Genomic DNA, 23,419 nt, shown 5'->3' with positions numbered 1-23,419 from the left:
TAATATGAATGTGGGCGAGTCACGAGGCAGACGAAGGTAGGTTTAGATGGGGCACCCAACTACATCCTAGGCTTTAGCTCCACGAGCTTCTAAACACATTGTGTATGTGTATATATATATATATATATATATATATATATATATATATATATATATATATATATGCCCTGGATTGAACCAGAGCATGTGAAGCGTCTGGGGTAAACCATGGAAAGTTCTGTGGGGCCTGGATGTGGAAAGGGAGATGTGGTTTCGGTGCATTATTACATGACAGCTAGAGACTGAGTGTGAACGAATGTGGCCTTTGTTATCTTTTCCTAGCGCTACCTCGCACACATGAGGGGGGAGGGGGATGGTATTCCATGTGTGGCGGGATGGCGACGGGAATGAATAAGGGCAGACTATGAATTGTATACATGTGAATATATGTATGTCTGTGTGTGTATATATATATGTATACGTTGAGATTTATAGGTATGTATATGTGCGTGTGTGGACGTGTATGTATATACATGTGTATGTGGGTGGGTTGGGCCATTCACTCGTCTGTTTCCTTGCGCTACCTCGCTAACGCGGGAGACAGCGACAAAGTATAATAAATGAATATAGAATAAATATATATATATATATATATATATATATATATATATATATATATATATATATATATATATACTTGCATGGAGCTTTTTGCTACTCACAAGAATTGTGTAGCTTGAATACCCTAGCTATGTGTCCAAAAAAGAATGCCACACCCTGTGTTATGTATTTGTATGTCTCTCTCTAAACCCTCCTATGACAACACCATCAGCGGTGACTCCAACCTGTTCCCATGTCATAAGAACTTTGCGTGTCCCTGGGTCGTATATGTGCTCTCCCATCACCCACTGTAATGTACACACCTAATGTACACTCTGTGCTCGCCTCCACCTCCCTCTGATTATGTCCCCTTCGCGCGTAACTATCATATATGTGATATACATATGTACTATATGTGATATACATATGTACTGAACATGGCAAATCATGTAATTCTTTATGTGTCTTTATGTCAGTGTCCTTCTATATTTCCTGTATCTTGAACCTCCCTTTTGAACTTCCTCTCTAACACTAACAGCTCAGCTATACACTCGTGTATATGTATACCCAATATGTGATATGTGTTCACTCCCATCCATAACAGTTGTACTCCAATGAACTCTGCTACACTCTCTATATCTCTTATGTTATCTTGTGTCGTATTATACCAATGTTGTGTTACACCAGTGTTACACTGATGGTGTTACTCTCTCATAAGTTACCTGGTCCCACTCCGATCCACCCGTCACCCTCCCTAGGTCGATGTACTGTACTCACTGGACGCCCTAAGCTCGCCTCCACCTACCCCCACCTAGCCATGTACACTTCATCAGAATTCCTTTGTTGTCTGTCTAACCTTAGACCGAAAAATATGTTAAAGCTAAATGATAATTAGAAGACTGTATGAGCCTCACCTGACCCTGCCATACGCGGTCCTGGCCATGTTGCACGTCCCTCCCCCTCCACGTCTTGCCTCGCACGTCGCCTGAGATCACGTGGTGCACGTCATTCCTCCGCTGGCTCCCACTCCCTCCTCCATGTGAGAGGGTGGGTGGTGTGGGGGGGTTTGTTCGGTGGGCTGTGTGGAGGTGGGTGGGTAGAGTTCCTCAGCCCTCCATGGATGAGTTACGGAGTCAGTCGTTATGTAGAGTTCTCGTTCTTCCCTTTCCGTGTCACCAGAGGTCACTCGGCGTCCATTAGAGGTCAACTTGAGGTCATATCTCCGTTTCTCTCCGGATAATTATTCGATTGGCGTCGATACCTCCTTATGTGACTTGCATGTGATTCTGACCCTGATATAAGTTGTCTGCACTGAGTTAGTATATCACATCCAGGAATGCTTTGTCTCGCCTCTCGCACCGCTAATTAGTCCAAGGAAGTGTTCATTAGTCGCCTGTTGCACCGCTAATCACTCCAGGCGCGTTGGGTAATCATCTGTGGGATGTACTGCTGTTGAGAGCCCAATAATGTCGCACTGCAGGGGAAACGACTGTCGCACCAGCAGTCATTCCAACACTGCAGTAGTAACATGGCTGTCGCACCAACACTCAAGTCCAAAACTGCGGGAACACGACTGTCGCACCAAGGGACATTTCGGTTCACACTGGCTCACAGATTTTCGCACTTTAATATCAGTCGCACCTGTGGTTCCAGCGCAGAGGCATTGCACGACCGTTGCACCTCTTACATGTGTCCACACTTCTCGCTGACCACACTCGCACGCGCCGTATGTGCGAGTGTATTGTGTGTGTGTGTGTGTGTGTGTGTGTGTGTGTGTGAGGAGGGGGGAGGGGGGCTTTAGGCGGGTCTGGGCAATGACTCAGTTGATGGAAGGATCCAACCTTCTCATACGTGGGAGGAGGATATCAGTGTGTGTGGGTGTGTTACGGGTGACGGGAAAGAGAATTTCACACTAGTATTGCCCAGTCTCTTAACCTTGTGTATATGAGTGATAATGTCTTCATCTTCCGTGCTTACAGATTACAGGAGGTGCTCCATTCATCGACCAACCCAGCAGGAGAGGGATTTACACCTGGGTTGGCTGTGTGCCGGTTGCCCTGTCCAGAATTCGAACGCGGGACCGTTAGATAGTTGGGTGGCAACGCTGGCTTGACCACTGCAGTATAGTGTATGTGGGTAGGTGTGAGGGAGTGAGGGAGGGAGGGGGAGATAACAGGGTGAGGGTGGCGGCTCTAGAGGGGTCATGTAACGTGCTACAGCGAGGGGAAAAGGGGAGAAAGGGGAGGACGTGTGGCGACGCTGCTGCGGCAGAGTGAGGCAACAGACTAACCTGGCCAACCGACACACACACACACACACACACACACGAACACACCCCCTCGCGCGCTCCGATCCACTCCTTCCGCAGATCTTCGCTCACATACCAAAAAGTTTCGTCGCGGTAGAGTCACGACTCCCACACCATTAATCAATGCCCCCCCAGAGAACACGAGGAGATCCGTGCAAGATTCATCAATCAATAAAGTTCCTCGAGTATTAAGATTACCTAGTTTATCCACAGTTCTCTCAAGCCGAACTGGAGAAAACTACTGCATTGCCTACATTTGGATCAAAACTTGAAAACGTTGTTTCGATGTGGCTTTCACAAGGGCAAAATAGGATCGGGAAAGTTTCCCACTCCATCACCATACACCATCACCCTCCACTATTTCACCATCAGTTAGGAAAATTGGTGAAAATCAAGCGAGAACGACAATGGTCAGGTCAGGCCCCGAATACTGCAGTCTAACAAGTATCCTAAGACCCCAGCTAATAATTATCATTTATTTTAATCACGTTTCATAGGCGATGTCAGTTATGATACATTATCTGCACTTTAACACTATATATTCTGATTCTGCCGGTGATTTAAAGATAGAAGGAAAGCGATTATGTTCTTGTAAATAAATACGATTTGAAATAGCCGAGATGGCACCGTGTGTGTGTGTGTGGCGGGAACTAGACGCAGCAGCAGGAGGAGGAGGAGGAGGGAGGTTCACAAAGGCTCCTGTGGTGTTGGGAAGTTACTGCAACCTATCACCACAGGCGGTGATATGGGGCGCCTCGCCAACCAACTCACTTAAATCACTTAATTGCACCAACAGGAACCAGTGTAGGAAGTACCAGAGGGAAGATGATGAAGGGAAATGTTATATAAAATATGTAGAAACGTATTGTTCTGAGTTGGCAATTGACGGGCCCAGAGTTACGTGAGAAGACGGTGCGGTATAGTGCACTTTTGCCATAAGCTCCGACGTCTTTTTCCCTCGCCTTAGTGATACTGCTGGGAAATTACAAATGTAAAGCCTGCATTTTCCAGCTGGCATGGTTATATATATATATATATATATATATATATATATATATATATTTTTTTTTATACTTTGTCGCTGTCTCCCGCGTTTGCGAGGTAGCGCAAGGAAACAGACGAAAGAAATGGCCCAACCCCCCCCATACACATGTACATACACACGTCCACACACACAAATATACATACCTACACAGCTTTCCATGGTTTACCCCGGACGCTTCACATGCCTTGATTCAATCCACTGACAGCACGTCAACCCCTGTATACCACATCGCTCCAATTCACTCTATCCCTTGCCCTCCTTTCACCCTCCTGCATGTTCAGGCCCCGATCACACAAAATCTTTTTCACTCCATCTTTCCACCTCCAATTTGGTCTCCCTCTTCTCCTCGTTCCCTCCACCTCCGACACATATATCCTCTTGGTCAATCTTTCCTCACTCATTCTCTCCATGTGCCCAAACCATTTTAAAACACATTCTTCTGCTCTCTCAACCACGCTCTTTTTATTTCCACACATCTCTCTTACCCTTACGTTACTTACTCGATCAAACCACCTCACACCACACATTGTCCTCAAACATCTCATTTCCAGCACATCCATCCTCCTGCGCACAACTCTATCCATAGCCCACGCCTCGCAACCATACAACATTGTTGAAACTACTATTCCTTCAAACATACCCATTTTTGCTTTCCGGGATAATGTTCTCGACTTCCACACATTTTTCAAGGCTCCCAAAATTTTCGCCCCCTCCCCCACCCTATGATCCACTTCCGCTTCCATGGTTCCATCCGCTGCCAGATCCACTCCCAGATATCTAAAACACTTCACTTCCTCCAGTTTTTCACCATTCAAACTCACCTCCCAATTGACTTGACCCTCAACCCTACTGTACCTAATAACCTTGCTCTTATTCACATTTACTCTTAACTTTCTTCTTCCACACACTTTACCAAACTCCGTCACCAGCTTCTGCAGTTTCTCACATGAATCCGCCACCAGCGCTGTATCATCAGCGAACAACAACTGACTCACTTCCCAAGCTCTCTCATCCCCAACAGACTTCATACTTGCCCCTCTTTCCAAGACTCTTGCATTTACCTCCCTAACAACCCCATCCATAAACAAATTAAACAACCATGGAGACATCACACACCCCTGCCGCAAACCTACATTCACTGAGAACCAATCACTTTCCTCTCTTCCTACACGTACACATGCCTTACATCCTCGATAAAAACTTTTCACTGCTTCTAACAACTTGCCTCCCACACCATATATTCTTAATACCTTCCACAGAGCATCTCTATCAACTCTATCATATGCCTTCTCCAGATCCATAAATGCTACATACAAATCCATTTGCTTTTCTAAGTATTTCTCACATACATTCTTCAAAGCAAACACCTGATCCACACATCCTCTACCACTTCTGAAACCACACTGCTCTTCCCCAATCTGATGCTCTGTACATGCCTTCACCCTTTCAATCAATACCCTCCCATATAATTTACCAGGAATACTCAACAAACTTATACCTCTGTAATTTGAGCACTCACTCTTATCCCCTTTGCCTTTGTACAATGGCACTATGCACGCATTCCGCCAATCCTCAGGCACCTCACCATGAGTCATACATACATTAAATAACCTTACCAACCAGTCAACAATACAGTCACCCCCTTTTTTAATAAATTCCACTGCAATACCATCCAAACCTGCTGCCTTGCCGGCTTTCATCTTCCGCAAAGCTTTTACTACCTCTTCTCTGTTTACCAAATCATTTTCCCTAACCCTCTCACTTTGCACACCACCTCGACCCAAACACCCTATATCTGCTACTCTGTCATCAGACACATTCAACAAACCTTCAAAATATATATATATATATATATATATATATATATATATATATATATATATATATATATATATATATATATATATATATATATATATATATATCTCGGAAAGCAAAAATGGGTATGTTTGAGGGAATAGTGGTTCCAACAATGTTGTATGGTTGCGAGGCGTGGGCTATGGATAGAGATGTGCGCAGGAGGATGGATGTGCTGGAAATGAGATGTTTGAGGACAATGTGTGGTGTGAGGTGGTTTGATCGAGTAAGTAACGTAAGGGTAAGAGAGAGGTGTGGAAATAAAAAGAGCGTGGTTGAGAGAGCAGAAGAGGGTGTTTTGAAATGGTTTGGGCACATGGAGAGAATGAGTGAGGAGAGATTGACCAAGAGGATATATGTGTCGGAGGTGGAGGGAACGAGGAGAAGAGGGAGACCAAATTGGAGGTGGAAAGATGGAGTGAAAAAGATTTTGTGTGATCGGGGCCTGAACATGCAGGAGGGTGAAAGGAGGGCAAGAAATAGAGTGAATTGGAGTCATGTGGTATACAGGGGTTGACGTGCTGTCAGTGGATTGAAGCAAGGCATGTGAAGCGTCTGGGGTAAACCATGGAAAGCTGTGTAGGTATGTACATTTGCGTGTGTGGACGTGTGTATGTACATGTGTATGGGGGGGGGGGGGTTGGGCCATTTCTTTCGTCTGTTTCCTTGCGCTACCTCGCAAACGCGGGAGACAGCGACAAAATATAAAAAAAAAAAAATATATATATATATATATATATATATATATATATATATATATATATTATTCATCTTCTGTTTCCCATTTTAGAAAGTTAATACAAGGAGGGGAGGATTTCTGGCCCCCCGCTCCCGTCCCCTCTAGTCGCCTTCTACGACACGCGAGGAATACGTGGGAAGTATTCTTTCACCCCTATCCCCTATATATATACATATATATATATATATATATATATATATATATATATATATATATATATATATATATATATATATATATATATATATGTATTTTTTTTTTTTTTTTTTGCTTTGTCGCTGTCTCCCGCGTTTGCGAGGTAGCGCAAGGAGACAGACGAAAGAAATGGCCCAACCCACCCCCATACACATGTATATACATACGTCCACACACGCAAATATACATACCTACACAGCTTTCCATGGTTTACCCCAGACGCTTCACATGCCCTGATTCAATCCACTGACAGCACGTCAACCCCGGTATACCACATCGCTCCAATTCACTCTATTCCTTGCCCTCCTTTCACCCTCCTGCATGTTCAGGCCTCGATCACACAAAATCTTTTTCACTCCATCTTTCCACCTCCAATTTGGTCTCCCACTTCTCCTCGTTCCCTCCAGCTCTGACACACACATCCTCTTTGTCAGTCTTTCCTCACCAGGCTAGACCCCGTTGCTCACGTATTTGATTACTTAGTGATCTAATAGTCATTTGCCTTAATAGACAGGTGGCTTGTAGATCATAGCGTAGCGTTAGCACTCCCACCTGCCACGCATAAGGACAGGGGTTCGAACCTTGGCTGTAGGGGACTTTAGTTCGATATATATATATATATATATATATGTATATATATATATATATATATATATATATATATATATATATATATCTTTCTTTCTTTCTTTCAAACTATTCGCCATTTCCCGCATTAGCGAGGTAGCGTTAAGAACAGAGGACTGGGCCTTTGAGGGAATACCCTCACCTGGCCCAATTCTCTGTTCCTTCTTTTGGAAAATTAAAAAAAAACCGAGAGGGGAGGATTTCCAGCCCCCCGCTCCCTCCCCTTTTAGTCGCCTTCTACGACACGCAGGGAATACGTGGGAAGTACTCTTAATCCCCTATCCCCAGGGATATATATATATATATATATATATATATATATATATGTTTCCTTGCGCTGCCTCGCGGGCGCGGGGGGCAGCGGCAAAGCAAGATAATATAAAAAAAAAGAATATATGTATATATATATATATATATATATTATCCCTGGGGATAGGGGAGAAAGAATACTTCCCACGTATTCCCTGCGTGTCGTAGAAGGCGACTAAAAGGGAAGGGAGCGGGGGGCTGGAAATCCTCCCCTCTCGTTTTTTTTTTTAATTTTTCCAAAAGAAGGAACAGAGAAGAGGGCCAGGTGAGGATATTCCCTCAAAGGCCCAGTCCTCTGTTCTTAACGCTACCTCGCTATCGCGGGAAATGGCGAATAGTATAAAAAAAAAAATATATATATATATATATATATATATATATATATATATATATATATATATATATATATATATATATATATATCGAAAGAGGGGCAAGTATGAATTCTGTTGTGGATGAGAGAGCTTGGGAAGTGAGTCAGTTGTTGTTCGCTGATGATACAGCGCTGGTGGCTGATTCATGTGAGAAACTGCAGAAGCTGGTGACTGAGTTTGGTAAAGTGTGTGAAAGAAGAAAGTTAAGAGTAAATGTGAATAGGAGCAAGGTTATTAGGTACAGTAGGGTTGAGGGTCAAGTCAATTGGGAGGTAAGTTTGAATGGAGAAAAACTGGAGGAAGTAAAGTGTTTTAGATATCTGGGAGTGGATCTGTCAGCGGATGTAACCATGGAAGCGGAAGTGAATCATAGGGTGGGGGAGGGGGCGAAAATCCTGGGAGCCTTGAAGAATGTGTGGAAGTCGAGAACATTATCTCGGAAAGCAAAAATGGGTATGTTTGAAGGAATAGTGGTTCCAACAATGTTGTATGGTTGCGAGGCGTGGGCTATGAATAGAGTTGTGCGTAGGAAGGTGGATGTGCTGGAAATGAGGTGTTTGAGGACAATGTGTGGTGTGAGGTGGTTTGATCGAGTAAGTAATGTAAGGGTAAGAGAGATGTGTGGAAATTAAAAGAGCGTGGTTGAGAGAGCAGAAGAGGGTGTTTTGAAATGGTTTGGGCACATAGAGAGGATGAGTGAGGAAAGATTGAGCAAGAGGATATATGTGTCGGAGGTGGAGGGAACGAGGAGAAGTGGGAGACCAAATTGGAGGTGGAAAGATGGAGTGAAAAAGATTTTGAGTGATCGCTGCCTGAACATGCAGGAGGGTGAAAGGCGGCCGAGGAATAGAGTGAATTGGATCGATGTGGTATACCGGGATTGACGTGCTGTCAGTGGATTGAATCAGGGCATGTGAAGCGTCTGGGGTAAACCATGGAAAGTTGTGTGGGGCCTGGATGTGGAAAGGGAGCTGTGGTTTCGGGCATTATTGCATGACAGCTAGAGACTGAGTGTGAACGAATGGAGCCTTTGTTGTCTTTTCCTAGCGCTACCTCGCACACATGAGGGGGGATGGGGATGGTATTCCATGTGTGGCGAGGTGGCGATGGGAATGAATAAAGGCAGACAGTGTGAAGTGTGTGCATGGGTATATATGTATGTGTCTGTGTGTGTATATATATGTGTACATTGAGATGTATAGGTATGTATATTTGCGTGTGTGGACGTGTATGTATGTACATGTGTATGGGGATGGGTTGGGCCATTTCTTTCGTCTGTTTCCTTGCGCTACCTCGCAAACGCGGGAGACAGCGACAAAGCAAAATAAGATGATAAATAAAATAATATATATATATATATATATATATATATATATATATATATATATATATATATATATATATATATATATATATTCTTTCAAACTATTCGCCATTTCCCGCGTTAGCAAGGTAGCGTTAAGAACAGAGGACTGGGCCTCTAAGGGAATATCCTCACCTGGCATCCTTCTCTGTTCCTTCCTTCGGATAACTGAAAAAAAAACGAGAGGGGAGGATTTCCAGCCCCCAGCTCCCTACCCTTTTAGTCGCCTTCTACGACACGCAGGGAATACGTGGGAAGTATTCTTTCTCCCCTATCCCCAGGGATAATATATATATATATATATATATATATATATATATATATATATATATATATATATATATATATATATATATATGTATATATATATATATATATATATATATATATATATATATATATATATATATATATATATATATATATATATATATATATATATATATATATATATATATATATGAGATTAGAGGACTATTGATGATTACATGGAATTCCTGGGTCGACTACGTCTATGTAGAAATTATTGATACTTACTTTTTGCCCTGCTGGGTGGGAGGGAGTGAGCGTGGGGTGAGGAGGGGCAGGGAGTGCGTGTCGTCAACAAATCTATACAGATCGTTCAGGTTTACTGTGGAAGCCGTCACGCACTCAACACGCACTCAACACGCACGCACGCACGCACGCACGGTCATTTCCGCTGCAGGCAGGCACTTGTTTATAGGCAAAAAAAAAAAAAGTGACAAGGTGCAATACATTGACTTGAGTGATCCACGTAAAGTGAGCGGATGAATGCACTTCACGCCACACTCTGTCATACACAGACACAAAGGAACTGAAGCACGTTCTCTCTCTCTCTCTCTCTCTCTCTCTCTCTCTCTCTCTCTCTCTCTCTCTCTCTCTCTCTCTCTCTCTCTCTCTCTCTCTCTCTATCATACACACGCGAATGGGTGCTCCAAAAGCACAAGAACTTCTTCCGTGTGCGTAGACAAATGGGTAATTACGAACACCTTAAAACACACACACACACACACACATTCACATCACATACTTGCAAAAAACTAACACATAGTATACATCCACGTCCACAAGTCGTGTTCATGACTAATGTATGCATACACATAGTTCATGTGTACACAGGTATGTACATCACTGCTTTGTCATTGGCATGAGGTGGAGGTATGAGGCTACCTCTGGGCCAATATATATATATATATATATATATATATATATATATATATATATATATATATATATATATATATATATATATATATATATATATAGCATGTCTTGAAGCCATGAGAATACTAATTAGGCAGTATTTATGCATACCTCGTGGCTGCAAGGAGGCCATTATATTTTATCTCTGTATACATAAAGTTTATAAACTGTTTTCGTTGTTTTGCTTGTAGCGTGGGTGTGTTGGTTGCAGTTATGGAAGTCATTTGGATGAATAGCAATGTCAAGGTCGTAGGTTAATCATGCGGATGACCTCCAAATGTAATTACATGTTTGTAATGGACGGGGCGGGAGTGTCACGCCCGCGCGCGCGCGTGTGTGTGTGTGTGTGTGTGTGTGTGTGTAGGTGGGTGATGGCTATCTGTATATTGCAGTGGGAGAGTTTTATACTCGTGTTAGTCTCATTGTCTTTACCTTGTATCTCCTTTTACAGTTGGTGGGCTTGCAAGTATTGTAAGCACGTACAGTCTCCCGTTTTCTGTGGAGGCATACTTACGTACGCCCCATTTTCTGAGTTTCTTTTTTATCTTTTTTTTGTTTTCATGCATCTTGAAGGCACAAGTGGTTTCTTTACGTACAGACGTTAAGGCCAGACTACCTCGTTTGGACCTTGGATCTATGTGGTCTGTGTATCTCTGTAAGAACCATATATAGACGCCCTCTGTCACCTATGACTCTCAACTACCCCTTAGAATTACCCCATAGTTACATCCACAAGGCTCGATCACCCCCAGAGAAAGCCATTGTGGGAAGGGGCACCACACGTTAACCCCCCAGACAGGGTTGGTTCTGGGGATGAAGTTAGCTTAAGCTTCCGAGCAAAGGAAGAGGAATGTTAAGTGAAGGTGTGACTGGATGGGTCATTCTGTACACAGCAGATGTAAATGCCAGAGACGTGGCTAGAGACGTGGCTAGAGACGTGGCTAGAGACGTGGCTAGAGACGTGGCTAGAGGCGTGGCTAGAGACGTGGCTAGAGACGTGGCTAGAGACGTGGCTAGAGGCGTGGCTAGAGGCGTAGCTAGAGACGTGGCTAGAGGCGTGGCTAGAGGCGTGGCTAGAGACGTGGCTAGAGGCGTGGCTAGAGACGTGGCTAGAGACGTGGCTAGAGACGTGGTTAGAGACGTGGCTAGAGACGTGGCTAGAGGCGTGGCTAGAGACGTGGCTAGAGACGTGGCCAGAGACGTGGCTAGAGACGTGGCCAGAGACGTGGCTAGAGACGTGGCTAGAGGCGTGGCTAGAGGCGTAGCTAGAGACGTGGCTAGAGGCGTGGCTAGAGACGTGGCTAGAGACGTGGCTAGAGACGTGGCTGAGATTTAAAATGCCTCAGCACCGCGTCATGGCTTAAATGTTTTATGACACGTTGAGTCTTAATGGCAAAGGCTGTTTAAATGGCTCGTGTTCCTTCTCATTTCTCAAAGTTCTTTTCCACACGGTTAAGAATCGAAGGCTTAGAGTATAAGAGGCGTACTGTATACACATGCCGGGTCTTGAGCTTATGTATAGACATATGTATACTCTACCACATCCTGAGATGATGCCTGGAAACCATCCATCGACCATCCTGCCATGAGGACCATCGACCATCCTGCCATGAAGACCATCGACCATCCTGCCATGAGGACCATCGACCATCCTGCCATGAAGACCATCGACCATCCTGCCATGAGGACCATCGACCATCCTACCATAAGGACCATCGACCATCCTGCCATGAAGACCATCGACCATCCTGCCATGAGGACCATCGACCATCCTGCCTTGAAGACCATCGACCATCCTGCCATGAGGACCATCGACCATCCTGCCATGAGGACCATCGACCATCCTGCCATGAAGACCATCGACCATCCTGCTATGAGGACCATCGACCATCCTGCCATGAAGACCATCGACCATCCTGCCTTGAAGACCATCGACCATCCTGCCATGAGGACCATCGACCATCCTGCCATGAGGACCATCGACCATCCTACCATGAGGACCATCGACCATCCTGCCATGAAGACCATCGACCATCCTGCTATGAGGATGACATCTGGGATGCTTGGAGGAGCCTACCGTATGCAGGATGCGATCCCATGTCCGACAGAATGATGGTGGACAGTGTGAACCCCTGCGCCTTGTGGTGACTCGTGTAATACCCCGTTTGTAGTACAGCCCTGGGAGGCAGTTCTACACTGGCGGGGCGCATCGCTGGAGTTATTTACATGAGCAGATAGCGTTTTGGTTCTTTGTAAATGCCTGGCATTTACATTTACACTTGTGTAGTCTGTTCCAGCCAAGAATCTATTTTTTTTATTTCTTTTACGGTGGTTGTTTACGTTCACTTGGGCCAGCTTCTTGTCGTGGTCTCTCTGTCGTGCTCATGGGTCGTGGTGTCGTGCTCTAGGATCATGAAGTCGGTTCTTATGGGTCGTGAAGTCGTACTTAAGCGTTGTGCACTCGTGCACAAGCGTCGCCCCGTCGTGCTCAAGCGTCGCCCCGTCGTGCTCAATCGTCGTGCTCAATCGTCGTACCGTCGTACTCAATCGTCGTGGCGTCTTGTTCAAACGTCGTACGGTCGTGCTCAAGCGTCGTGCCGTCGTGCTCAAGCGTCGCCCCGTTGTGCTCAATCGTCGTGCCGTCGTGCTAAAGCGTCGTGCTCAATCGTCGTACCGTCGTACTCAATCGTCGTGGCGTCTTGTTCAAACGTCGTACGGTCGTGCTCAAGCGTCGTGTCGTCGTGCTCAAGCGTCGTGCCGTCGTGCTCAAGCGTCTTGCCGTCGTGCTCTATCGTCGTGCCGTCGTGCTCAAGCGTCGTGCCGTCGTGCTCAATCGTCATGCCGTCGTGTTCAAGCGTCGTGCCGTCGTGCTCAAGCGTCGTAACGTCATGTTCAATCGTCGTGCCGTCGTGCTCAATCGTCATGCCGTCGTGCTCAAGCGTCGTACCGTCATGTTCAATCGTCGTACTGTCTTATTCAAGCGTCGTACCGTCGTGCTCAATCGTCGTACTGTCTTATTCAAGCGTCGCACCGTCGTGCTCAATCGTCGTGCCGTCGTGCTCAATCGTCGTGCCGTCGTGCTCAATCGTCGTACCGTCTTGTTCAAGCGTCGTACCGTCGTGTTCAATCGTCGTACCGTCGTGCTCAGTCGTCGTGCCGTCGTGCACAAACGTCGTCCTGTCTTGCTCAAGCGTCGCACCGTCGTGCTCAAGCGTCGTACCATCTTCTTCACTCGTCGTGCCGTCGTGCACAATTGTCATGCCGTCGTGCACAGTTGTCATGCCGTCGTGCTTATGGGTCGTGGCGTCGTGCCGTCGTGCACAATCGTTATGCCGTCGTGCTCAAGCGTCGTACCATCTTCTTCACTCATCGTGCCGTCGTGCTCATGGGTCGTGGCGTCGTGCCCATGAGTCGTGGCGTCGTGTTCAAGAACCCCGTCCGTGACCTCAGTGACGTCACTGGTCGTCACAGGTGGCAGTGACATCATTCGCCGGCTCTATGTCACCGCAGCTGAGCAAGCAAAGTATTATAACACAAGAATGTTCTGCGAAGAACATTTTGCCCTTTGTTCAGCCCTGGGCTGACACTCCCACCTCTTGTTCACTCTGTTCTACAAATAATAACTCAGGAGAGTGTTGTCTCACATGTTCTGTCTGTTATTGATCTGTGTGTGTGTGTGCGTGCTTGTGTGTGTGTGTGCGTGCTGTGTGTGTGTGTGTGTGTGTGTGTGTGTGTGTGGTGTGTGTGTATGGGTGCCATATGTATATTGTGCCTCGACAGACTAACACGTTTCCTCGTCATTTTACGTTATAGTCTCTGGATGTCTCTTTCCTGTCCTTTCTCGTCATCAAACTAGGTTTAAGTCCTGCTTTCACAGAGATCGACAGGGTTTGCTGCGCATCACCTCCCTGTGAGGTTTGGTGAGGTTTTATTTCTTTAAAGTAGTTGTTCATTTGTATTTTGTTTGTTTTTTATCGTCTTTTTCCAGTACCTCATAAACCACAGAAGTCAGAGACCCTCCCTGGTCTGTCGTTCATTGTTACTTCGCGGTCTCCTCACTTAAAGATGTGCATGGCATTTGCCCTCTTCCTACCCCTTTGGAACTTTACCTCCCACCAACGGCACCCTTCCCTCCTCCACATCATTTGCAGCAGAGTGTCAATTGCTTGTACACACACTTCTTAAGTAAATATAGGGGAAAAATTAATCATGACCTCGAGACTTATATGGATTATGGCATTGCAGCTGTTCACTTATATCTTATATATGAATGCCAACACTGTCTAAGACCTCCTTTCTCTTCCACTTCAGTGATACTGGGGTTATGGTGTCTACCACTGTGAAAATCCACTTGAACCTTCATCATTCAGTTTTTCGTATCTTGGTCTTATTCAGATTTTTGCACCATCCTCTGGAATTCCTCACTGTGAATCCCTTAGCTTGATTAGCTGTATTCTAACTGACGATTTACTCCTTATGAATTTATGATGGAAGAGTTTTGAATTTTCTCGTGTCTTATATATATTATTCTCGTCAGAGTTTTCCTCTCTTACATTTTCTTATCCCGCTATACTTGTTCTCTGCTCTGTTATACTTTTCAAATGCCTCTTGGCTGTAGTGCTGCATTTAGTCCACCTCTAAGATCTTTTTCCTTTCATGACACAGTAAGACTTCCTTCTGTGTTTGTTAATTCCACAAAACTTTCGAGGACATTGAATCATATCATAGCTACAGAACTCCCATTCCTCAAACCATTATAATCCATAAGTATTCCTTAGTTCTATGTACTTTTCTTTAGTTCTATGTAGTTTCCATGACTATATCTCCTTTTTGAGATGGACTTCCTCCCGGATAAAATTTTTTTTTGGGTGTTTTTAACCACATAGTCAAAGTCAAGCAATACATGGTCACATTCACCAGCAGCTGTGCCACACATGACAACCTCAGTGTCCAAGCTACTATGCGTGAAGATAAGATCTGGTAATGATAGTGTATCTCCTCCACTGATTCTCTTGTCCTTCGTGACACGATGGCTCAGGATATGATCCTGTATTCCCTCACGGAACATGTGCTTCTATGCCTTTTTGTCTCTGTGAGAGTTCTCGTCATCCCACTGCATCACTTTAGGAATGAGTTGCATCATTATTGATACATTGCCATGTGTGAGGAGCGCTTGTTTCCATGTATCTCGTACCATCTGCAGTGTTCCCTCACTGTTATTTTTCCGTATTTGTTCTCTTTTAGTAAAATCCTTTTGAGGATCATAAATGATTAGCACTAAATTATGAATCTGCCTTACAGTTAGTCTTCCATTACGTCGTATATGAATGGGCCATCTTCCAGTATCTTATGAAGCCTTTCGTCATCTTTTGCCCTCCTTGCTAACAAGTACCATCCTGGATAGATGAAGTCAGTCCTTATCTCTCTTGTAAAACTTGTGTCCATCAGTCCGACAATATCAGTTTTGTTTTCCCTAATTCTGTCCTTGAACTCTACTTTATATTTTTTTTTTCCTACCGGTCCATCTGCAGTCTGACATTTGCATCACTTTACATTCTTGACCTCCCTAGGGTACTGGCGGAGGCTATTTTTGCTCTCTCTTATCATATGATATCTCTCTTTTTTGTCTTTGGACTATTATATTTCTTTGACATTTTTCCATGTTCTTCCATTGGTCTATCACGTGTGGTGAATACCCGGCTGAATTTGCCCCTTGCTCGCAAGTCTCTTGTCTGACTTTAAGTCTTCCTTATCTTACGCTTTATAGTTAAGGTAATCATTACTAGTTATTCCGTTATGACGACTGTATCTATCCGTTTTCTTTGACTGTCATATCTCAGGAATTATGCCTGGCATTGTCCATAGCTAGTGGTAGTATCTGAATGAGTACAGCATCTCTTACTCCTCCACTCTTTCCTGTGTGGCTGGAACATGGTCTTCCTACAGTCCAGACTTCATCAGTGGCTCACGTCTACCTACCCCGTGTGTGTGTTTGTGTGTGTGGGAGACAGGCGGCTCCACTATATTGATTGCCGACGTTGCTCTAAGGTTCGTTATCACGCAAGGTAAGCAGCCCACTGTGGGCTAGATTATGTGGAACGGCGGAAGGTGGAGCGGGGAGCGAAGGGAAAAATGGAAGAGGTGCATAGTGCATGAGTGGAACAGATAGGGGTGGTGAAGAGGTGTAAGAGGAAGGGATGGAGGAGTGGAAGAGGTTAGGGTGGAGAGGAATGGAGCATGGAAAGATGGTTAAGTGAAGTTTAGGGATAGGTGGAATAGCTAGGAGATGTGGAACAGTGGAGGAATGGGAAGAGTGTGAACTATAAGAAACGGAAGTGGGAAGGTAAATACATGTTTGTCGTTGATTCTGATCCGACAATATCATGATTACGGCATTCAATTACCCGTGCCATCACACATGTCTCTCTCACCCATGTCTCCCATGAGAGGATGAACATCCAATACATTTACTGTGAACGTATTTGGATTACCAAATAATATTGCCTTGATGATGGCAAACCGCTCTGAAACAAACAACACCACACATGTGGCAACATCGCTAAATAGGAGACGGTTGGATTTTGAATTGTCAAGAGTCCATCAGACAACAAGGATATCGCAAGACAAAAAAAAAAGCATTGCAAAAATATATTTTAATGTGTTCGACTCTATAAAGGTGCACAGTAAACAAGTCTTTATTCTAATGTTGCTATCTGGCGAACCCTGGTAACAAGTTATAGACTATAATATATATATATATATATATATATATATATATATATATATATATATATATATATATATATATATATAGCTATAACAGCCAGGTCTATAACACACAAGGGACAGTTATATAGTAACATTAAAGTCCAATTCCAAGGAAGATGTGAGGAAGTAAGTCATATGCATCATTTGTGCTGGGCAAGTCGTGTGTTATAACATTACAAGTGGTTCTCTCTGATAGGCTATTATGGTAACACTTCATTATGAACAGACTACGATAACTGAATAGATAACTAAGATTGATTTACTCTTCGACATCAATAATTAGATTGTATTAACAAGACTTTACGATCAATCTCAACCAACGTTAAGTGGAGAATGACCCATTCGTACTGTTACGATTGTTTGGTCTTGTATATTATTATATGGAACGCTTGATTGACTACAGGGACAGAATTGTTTTGTATAAATCAATGAACATTTTATAGGGTTTATACAAGGCACAATCTACCTTCACAATGATGTTGGGTTTAACTTTAGGTTTTATATATATATATATATATATATATATATATATATATATATATATATATATATATATATATAATTTTTTTTTTTTTTATTTATTTTGCTTTGTCGCTGTCTCCCGCGTTAGCGAGGTAGCGCAACGAAACAGACGAAAGAATGGCCCAACCTTCCCACATACACATGTATATACATACACGTCCACACACGCAAATATACATACCTATACATCTCAATGTACACATATATATATACACACACAGACATATACATATATACACATGTACATAATTCACGGTAAAAGGCTAAATGACAACCCGCTTACTCTAGTTGTAAGGCAGTACTGATGTGGTTCGTGTATTCTTAGTAAACGCAGTGAGGATCTTCCGTATTATCGATAGACATCGATAGACACGGCAGGAGCCTCGCCTTCCACAGTTTCGGGTCACGCTTTATCTTGTCTCGTGGAGCACGACGGTATAACCCATGGGGCATAACGTTACGACCCCTGGATGTAACGTAACGACCCCTAGATATAATGGTACGACCCCTGGATGTAACGTTACGACCCCTAGATATAATGGTACGACCCCTGGATGTCATGGTACGACCCCTGTATGTAACGTTACGACCCCTAGATATAATGGTACGACCCCTGGATGTCATGGTACGACCCCTGTATGTAACGTTACGACCCCTAGATATAATGGTACGACCCCTGGATGTCATGGTACGACCCCTGTATGTAACGTTACGACCCCTAGATATAATGGTACGACCCCTGGATGTCATGGTACGACCCCTGGATGTAACGTTAAGACCCCTAGATATAATGGTACGACCCCTGGATGTCATGGTACGACCCCTGTATGTAACGTTACGACCCCTAGATATAATGGTACGACCCCTGGATGTCATGGTACGACCCCTGTATGTAACGTTACGACCCCTAGATATAATGGTACGACCCCTGGATGTCATGTACGACCCCTGTATGTAACGTTACGACCCCTAGATATAATGGTACGACCCCTGGATGTCATGGTACGACCCCTGGATGTAACGTTAAGACCCCTAGATATAATGGTACGACCCCTGGATGTCATGGTACGACCCCTGTATGTAACGTTACGACCCCTAGATATAATGGTACGACCCCTGGATGTCATGATACGACCCCTGGATGTAACGTTAAGACCCCTAGATATAATGGTACGACCCCTGGATGTCATGTAGGACCCCTGTATGTAACGTTACGACCCCTAGATATATTGGTACGACCCCTGGATGTCATGGCACGACCCCTGTATGTAACGTTACGACCCCTAGATATAATGGTACGACCCCTGGATGTCATGTACGACCCCTGTATGTAACGTTACGACCCCTAGATATAATCGTACGACCCCTGGATGTCATGGCCTGACCTCTGACCTGGCTCATGAGGTCGTACATCCATGGGGTCATCCCGTCGTGTTCGAGGGTCGTGCCATCGTGCTTAAAGGATCGGTGTGTTCAAACGATCGTCTCGCTCCAGCCCTCGAGATCATAAGTGAACTGACGAACAAAAGTCGGCCGAGGGACGAATGACGGACGACGCACACGGACGAGTGACGGACGACGCACACGGACGAATGACGGACGACACAGACGGACGAATGATTGAGGACACAGACGGACGAATTGTTGAGGACACAGACGGACGAATGACGGAGGACACAGACAGACGAATGACGGACGACACAGATGGACGAATGATTGAGGACACAGGCGGACGAATGACGGAGGACACAGACGGACGAATGACGGAGGACACAGACGGACGAATGACGGAGGACACAGACGGACCAATGACGGAGGACACAGATGGACGAATGATGGAGGACACAGACGGACGAATGATGGAGGACACAGACGGACGAATGATGGAGGACACAGATGGGCGAATGATGGAGGACAGACGGACGAATGATGGAGGACACAGACGGACGAATGACGGAGGACACAGACGGACGACGTAGACTGACGAATGACGGAGGACGACGCAGACGGCCGGCCGTCAGAAACGGACGACGGACGACTGAGGGGAAAAAAAAGGACGAAACACGAATACGCCCACAACACAACCACACGAATTTATCTTATATGATAAACGTCTCAGTACAAACTCTTAAGATAAAAAAAACCATTCACTTCCGTATACAACGTCTGACGTCATCCATATAAGCGAACATAAGGGTAGTCCACACCTGCCAGCATACTTCTACTGATGAGAAGCAGTATATCCACACCTGGAAACATACTTCTGCTGATAACAGAGGTATGTTCACTCCTGCTCGCATACTTCCCCCGCCAACAAAAGTATGTCCAGCAAAAAAAAAAGAATATACTTTTATCTCATTTCAATTACGCCCACAGCCTTTGTGAAACCTACTTCCGTACCTAACACTAGATAATATGCGTCAAATAAAATGACATGGGTAAACAAAAGGCCTTTGTACAACCCCTATTGACCACACGATCATACCTATAGTGGCAGTTCATCTCAAACAAATATGTCTTCCCTTATGTCTTTTTATTCAGAATATATATCCCAGACTGAATATAAATTCTAGATTGAATATAAATTCCACATTGAATGTAAATCCCAGATTGAATATAAATCCCACATTGGATATAAATCCCACATTGATATAAATCCCACATTGAATATTATATAATTTCAGGATGATCTTGGAGAACCTTGCTAGGAAATCCTCGGCTTCAGCCACGTCTGCATGGTATCTGTGACTCTGCCCTTCACAACAGACACCATACTGACCTTCATGGTTAGAGAGAACCACTGAATTCATTTGCATGTGGTGTATAACATGAAGCCTCTTGATATCATGGATTCCAGTAAGTCTACATCACTACCTAGATTGTCTATCACAGTCGAAAACGCTATAAATGAGGAGGGAAGGAAAAAAAACAAACTAAAAGAGCTGCGCGTATAGAGTAATGCAACCGTTTTCTATGATATACACCTTCAGCCTCTTTCAGCGGTTGGGTCACTGATTACTTCATAACAACTACTATACAACGATAAGACCATAATAACTCATTTATTCCTACACAAGATAAGGAGATAATGCAAAACAAAAAAAGCCGATATCAAATAACTAGAAACAGTAATGTGCATGTAGAATTAGCTGCTTGAGTGACAGATGCAACATAATACCCTCCACCAGCCAGGATTCGAACCCAGGACCTTTTGCGCAGTATTCGGAGACGCTAACAGCTAGACGAGCATAGTCTAGTGGTTATAGCATTCCCGAATACCACGCAAAAGTTCCTGGGTTCGAATCCTGCTTGTTGGAGGGTATTACGTGTTCTATGAAAGAGCGCGTTTATATGCACTGTATTCGCATATATATATATATATATATATATATATATATATATATATATATATATATATATATATATATATATAATCAACAAGCCACAGGCTTTCGTATCGTATGTATACACAAAAAGAATGATTTTCTTCCCAGACACAACAGACCTACAACATCTCACGACAAAAGACCAGGAGTGTACACCTCACCTCCCGGTACACTCAACGTATACTTAAATTAAAACTAAACTCCCCCTTGGAGCACGACGGTGGTACGACCCTTGAGCATGACTGTTCCACCCTTGGGTATTACGACCCTTGGATATGACTGTTCCACCCTTGGGTATATGAAGGACCTGGTCTTTAGCCTGACCCTCATACCCAAGGGTCGTACCGTCGTGCTCAAGGGTCGTACCGTCGTACTCAGGGGCCGTACCTTCGTGCTCAAGGGTCGTACTGTCGTGCCCAGGGGGCTCAATTACTCACAACAATAACATTAGAGGACAACTTGTAGCCTATCCAACTTACAGTTGCTACAGATTGTCGTATACGTTTCCCCTCCCTGTACACATTCTCTCTCTCGTATGCTCTTAAATAGACCCTTTGTAAATGTAAATCTAGACTTTATTACTTACATTTCCTAAGACTACTTTAGTATAACTTTCATTCTCATATTGATTTGTTAGCCTCAAACACAAAGAACGAACCAGCTCGAACGATCCTCATCTGCATTACTCTTAATTTTCTGGAATTATAACTGGTTGTTGATATGTTTCTCTCAATATAACCCTAGATATTGATAGGTTCCTATATTTCACAGAGCTGATTTATATTTCACAATTCCAGTTTTTGTTTTCTTAGTTGGCATCTTTCTTGAAGGGCTTACAAGTGGATTACGTATTGAGACACTTTGTTTAAATACAATACTTAAAAAACAATCTTTCTTTTTTCTGTATAGATTATATGACCTTTAGTCTGTATTTCATTCTTCCTATGACTAGTCTGAAATTGATTAAAGAATCAACGAGTAAGTACAAATTCTCTCAAGTTACTCATACATGTTCTTTCAGTTTACTGATGTGATCAAATACCCTATTTTTTTTTGTCTACAAAACTTACATTTGGCGAGTTAAGGGTGGCTTAGATGTAGTGTCCAACCTCCTTAACAGTGTCCAGGTATTCACATTTCCACCATCTTGTCCAGTATCTCATGTTACAGATGCCCTTCACATTCATATAGTATTCCTCTTACACGCCTCATGCCCACCATCTTATTCATAAGACCAGAGAACAGGGTGCTCGATTTTCCGTAGTAGTGAAATCAGCAAACACGCATTAGTGTTTTTCTTATAAAAATTACACATAAGAATCGTGTTCAAATAACCAAGCCATTATGTATTGTCTATCCCAAGCCTCATTCTTGCTCAAAGAGAAAAAGGGGATCTGGTGGTATTCTACTGTTGTTGAAACACACACACACACACACACACACTCAACAGCGTCTCTTTCGCTAATTTCTATTCTTGTTCTTTCCTGTACAGAGCCTCTTTGAGCCCCAGAATAGCCAGGAGGATCTTCTTGCGGTGTCCGAGCATGTATATCCCCATCAACTGCAGGTCCCGCTTCGTTAGCCCCAGGGCCGCCAGGGGGCAATAGATGCCGTTCTGGTGGAAGTTCTCGACGTAGTCTTGCAAGGCGAGGCTCTCCAGCCACTCCTCGATCGTCTCCGGGATCTGCTCCGGCGCTGGTGGAGGCTTCCTCACCTGTACGATACATTTATGTAAGATCTGGATGAATTGATGGGGCACAGTATTGATGATTGATGGAGGGAAATGGTAGTAATGATGATGAGAAAGATACATATCATACCAGAATGTTTACAGAAGAGTAGGGAAGTGTAGGTAAATAGAAGCCTAGTCTTGGTTTCAGCGGATTGAAAGATGGATATTGATAAAGCATAACACATTTTATATTTACTGAAGGATAGTAGATGGTGAGCAATGATGAGCATTTAGTGTGGATAATTCAACGAGTGAATATTGATAGAAATGTATGTAAGTGTATTTAAAGGACATGTTTTATGGTGATGTATTTAAAAGCGTCAGAAGTACATGCTACGTTTAGCAGTACAAAGTTTTAACATGAAATTTGTATTACTATTTTTATCTAGTC

General features: G+C 43.9%; 2 protein-coding genes across 6 annotated transcripts in view; both read right to left on the bottom strand.

Annotated features, from left to right (window-relative positions):
- The window catches only part of LOC139757161 (carbohydrate sulfotransferase 11-like), a 30,143-nt gene extending 27,237 nt beyond the window's left edge, over window positions 1-2,906 (bottom strand). The window contains exons 1-2 of one of the 2 annotated variants that reach the window (XM_071677276.1): window positions 2,557-2,906; window positions 1,494-2,013 (exon numbers count right to left, since the gene is read on the bottom strand). In XM_071677276.1, the coding sequence (XP_071533377.1) occupies window positions 1,494-1,522 (29 nt within the window). In that variant the 5' untranslated portion in view covers window positions 1,523-2,013; window positions 2,557-2,906. Of the gene's footprint in view, window positions 1-1,493 lie in introns of both variants that reach the window. The other variant, XM_071677275.1, reaches the window with a different exon arrangement.
- Window positions 2,907-19,604: 16,698 nt separating this feature from the next.
- LOC139757159 (uncharacterized) overlaps window positions 19,605-23,419 on the bottom strand; it is a 41,418-nt gene continuing 37,603 nt past the window's right edge. For all 4 annotated transcript variants that reach the window (XM_071677274.1, XM_071677272.1, XM_071677271.1 and 1 more), the window contains one exon: window positions 19,605-23,010. In XM_071677274.1, the coding sequence (XP_071533375.1) occupies window positions 22,765-23,010 (246 nt within the window). In that variant the 3' untranslated portion in view covers window positions 19,605-22,764. The remainder of the gene's footprint in view (window positions 23,011-23,419) is intronic.

The sequence above is a fragment of the Panulirus ornatus genome, chromosome 25 (assembly GCF_036320965.1).
Source record: "Panulirus ornatus isolate Po-2019 chromosome 25, ASM3632096v1, whole genome shotgun sequence".
NCBI classification, from domain to species: Eukaryota; Metazoa; Arthropoda; class Malacostraca; order Decapoda; family Palinuridae; genus Panulirus; species Panulirus ornatus.
The sequence above is the reverse complement of the archived record's forward strand: the minus strand, read 5'-3'. Positions and strand labels throughout refer to the sequence as shown.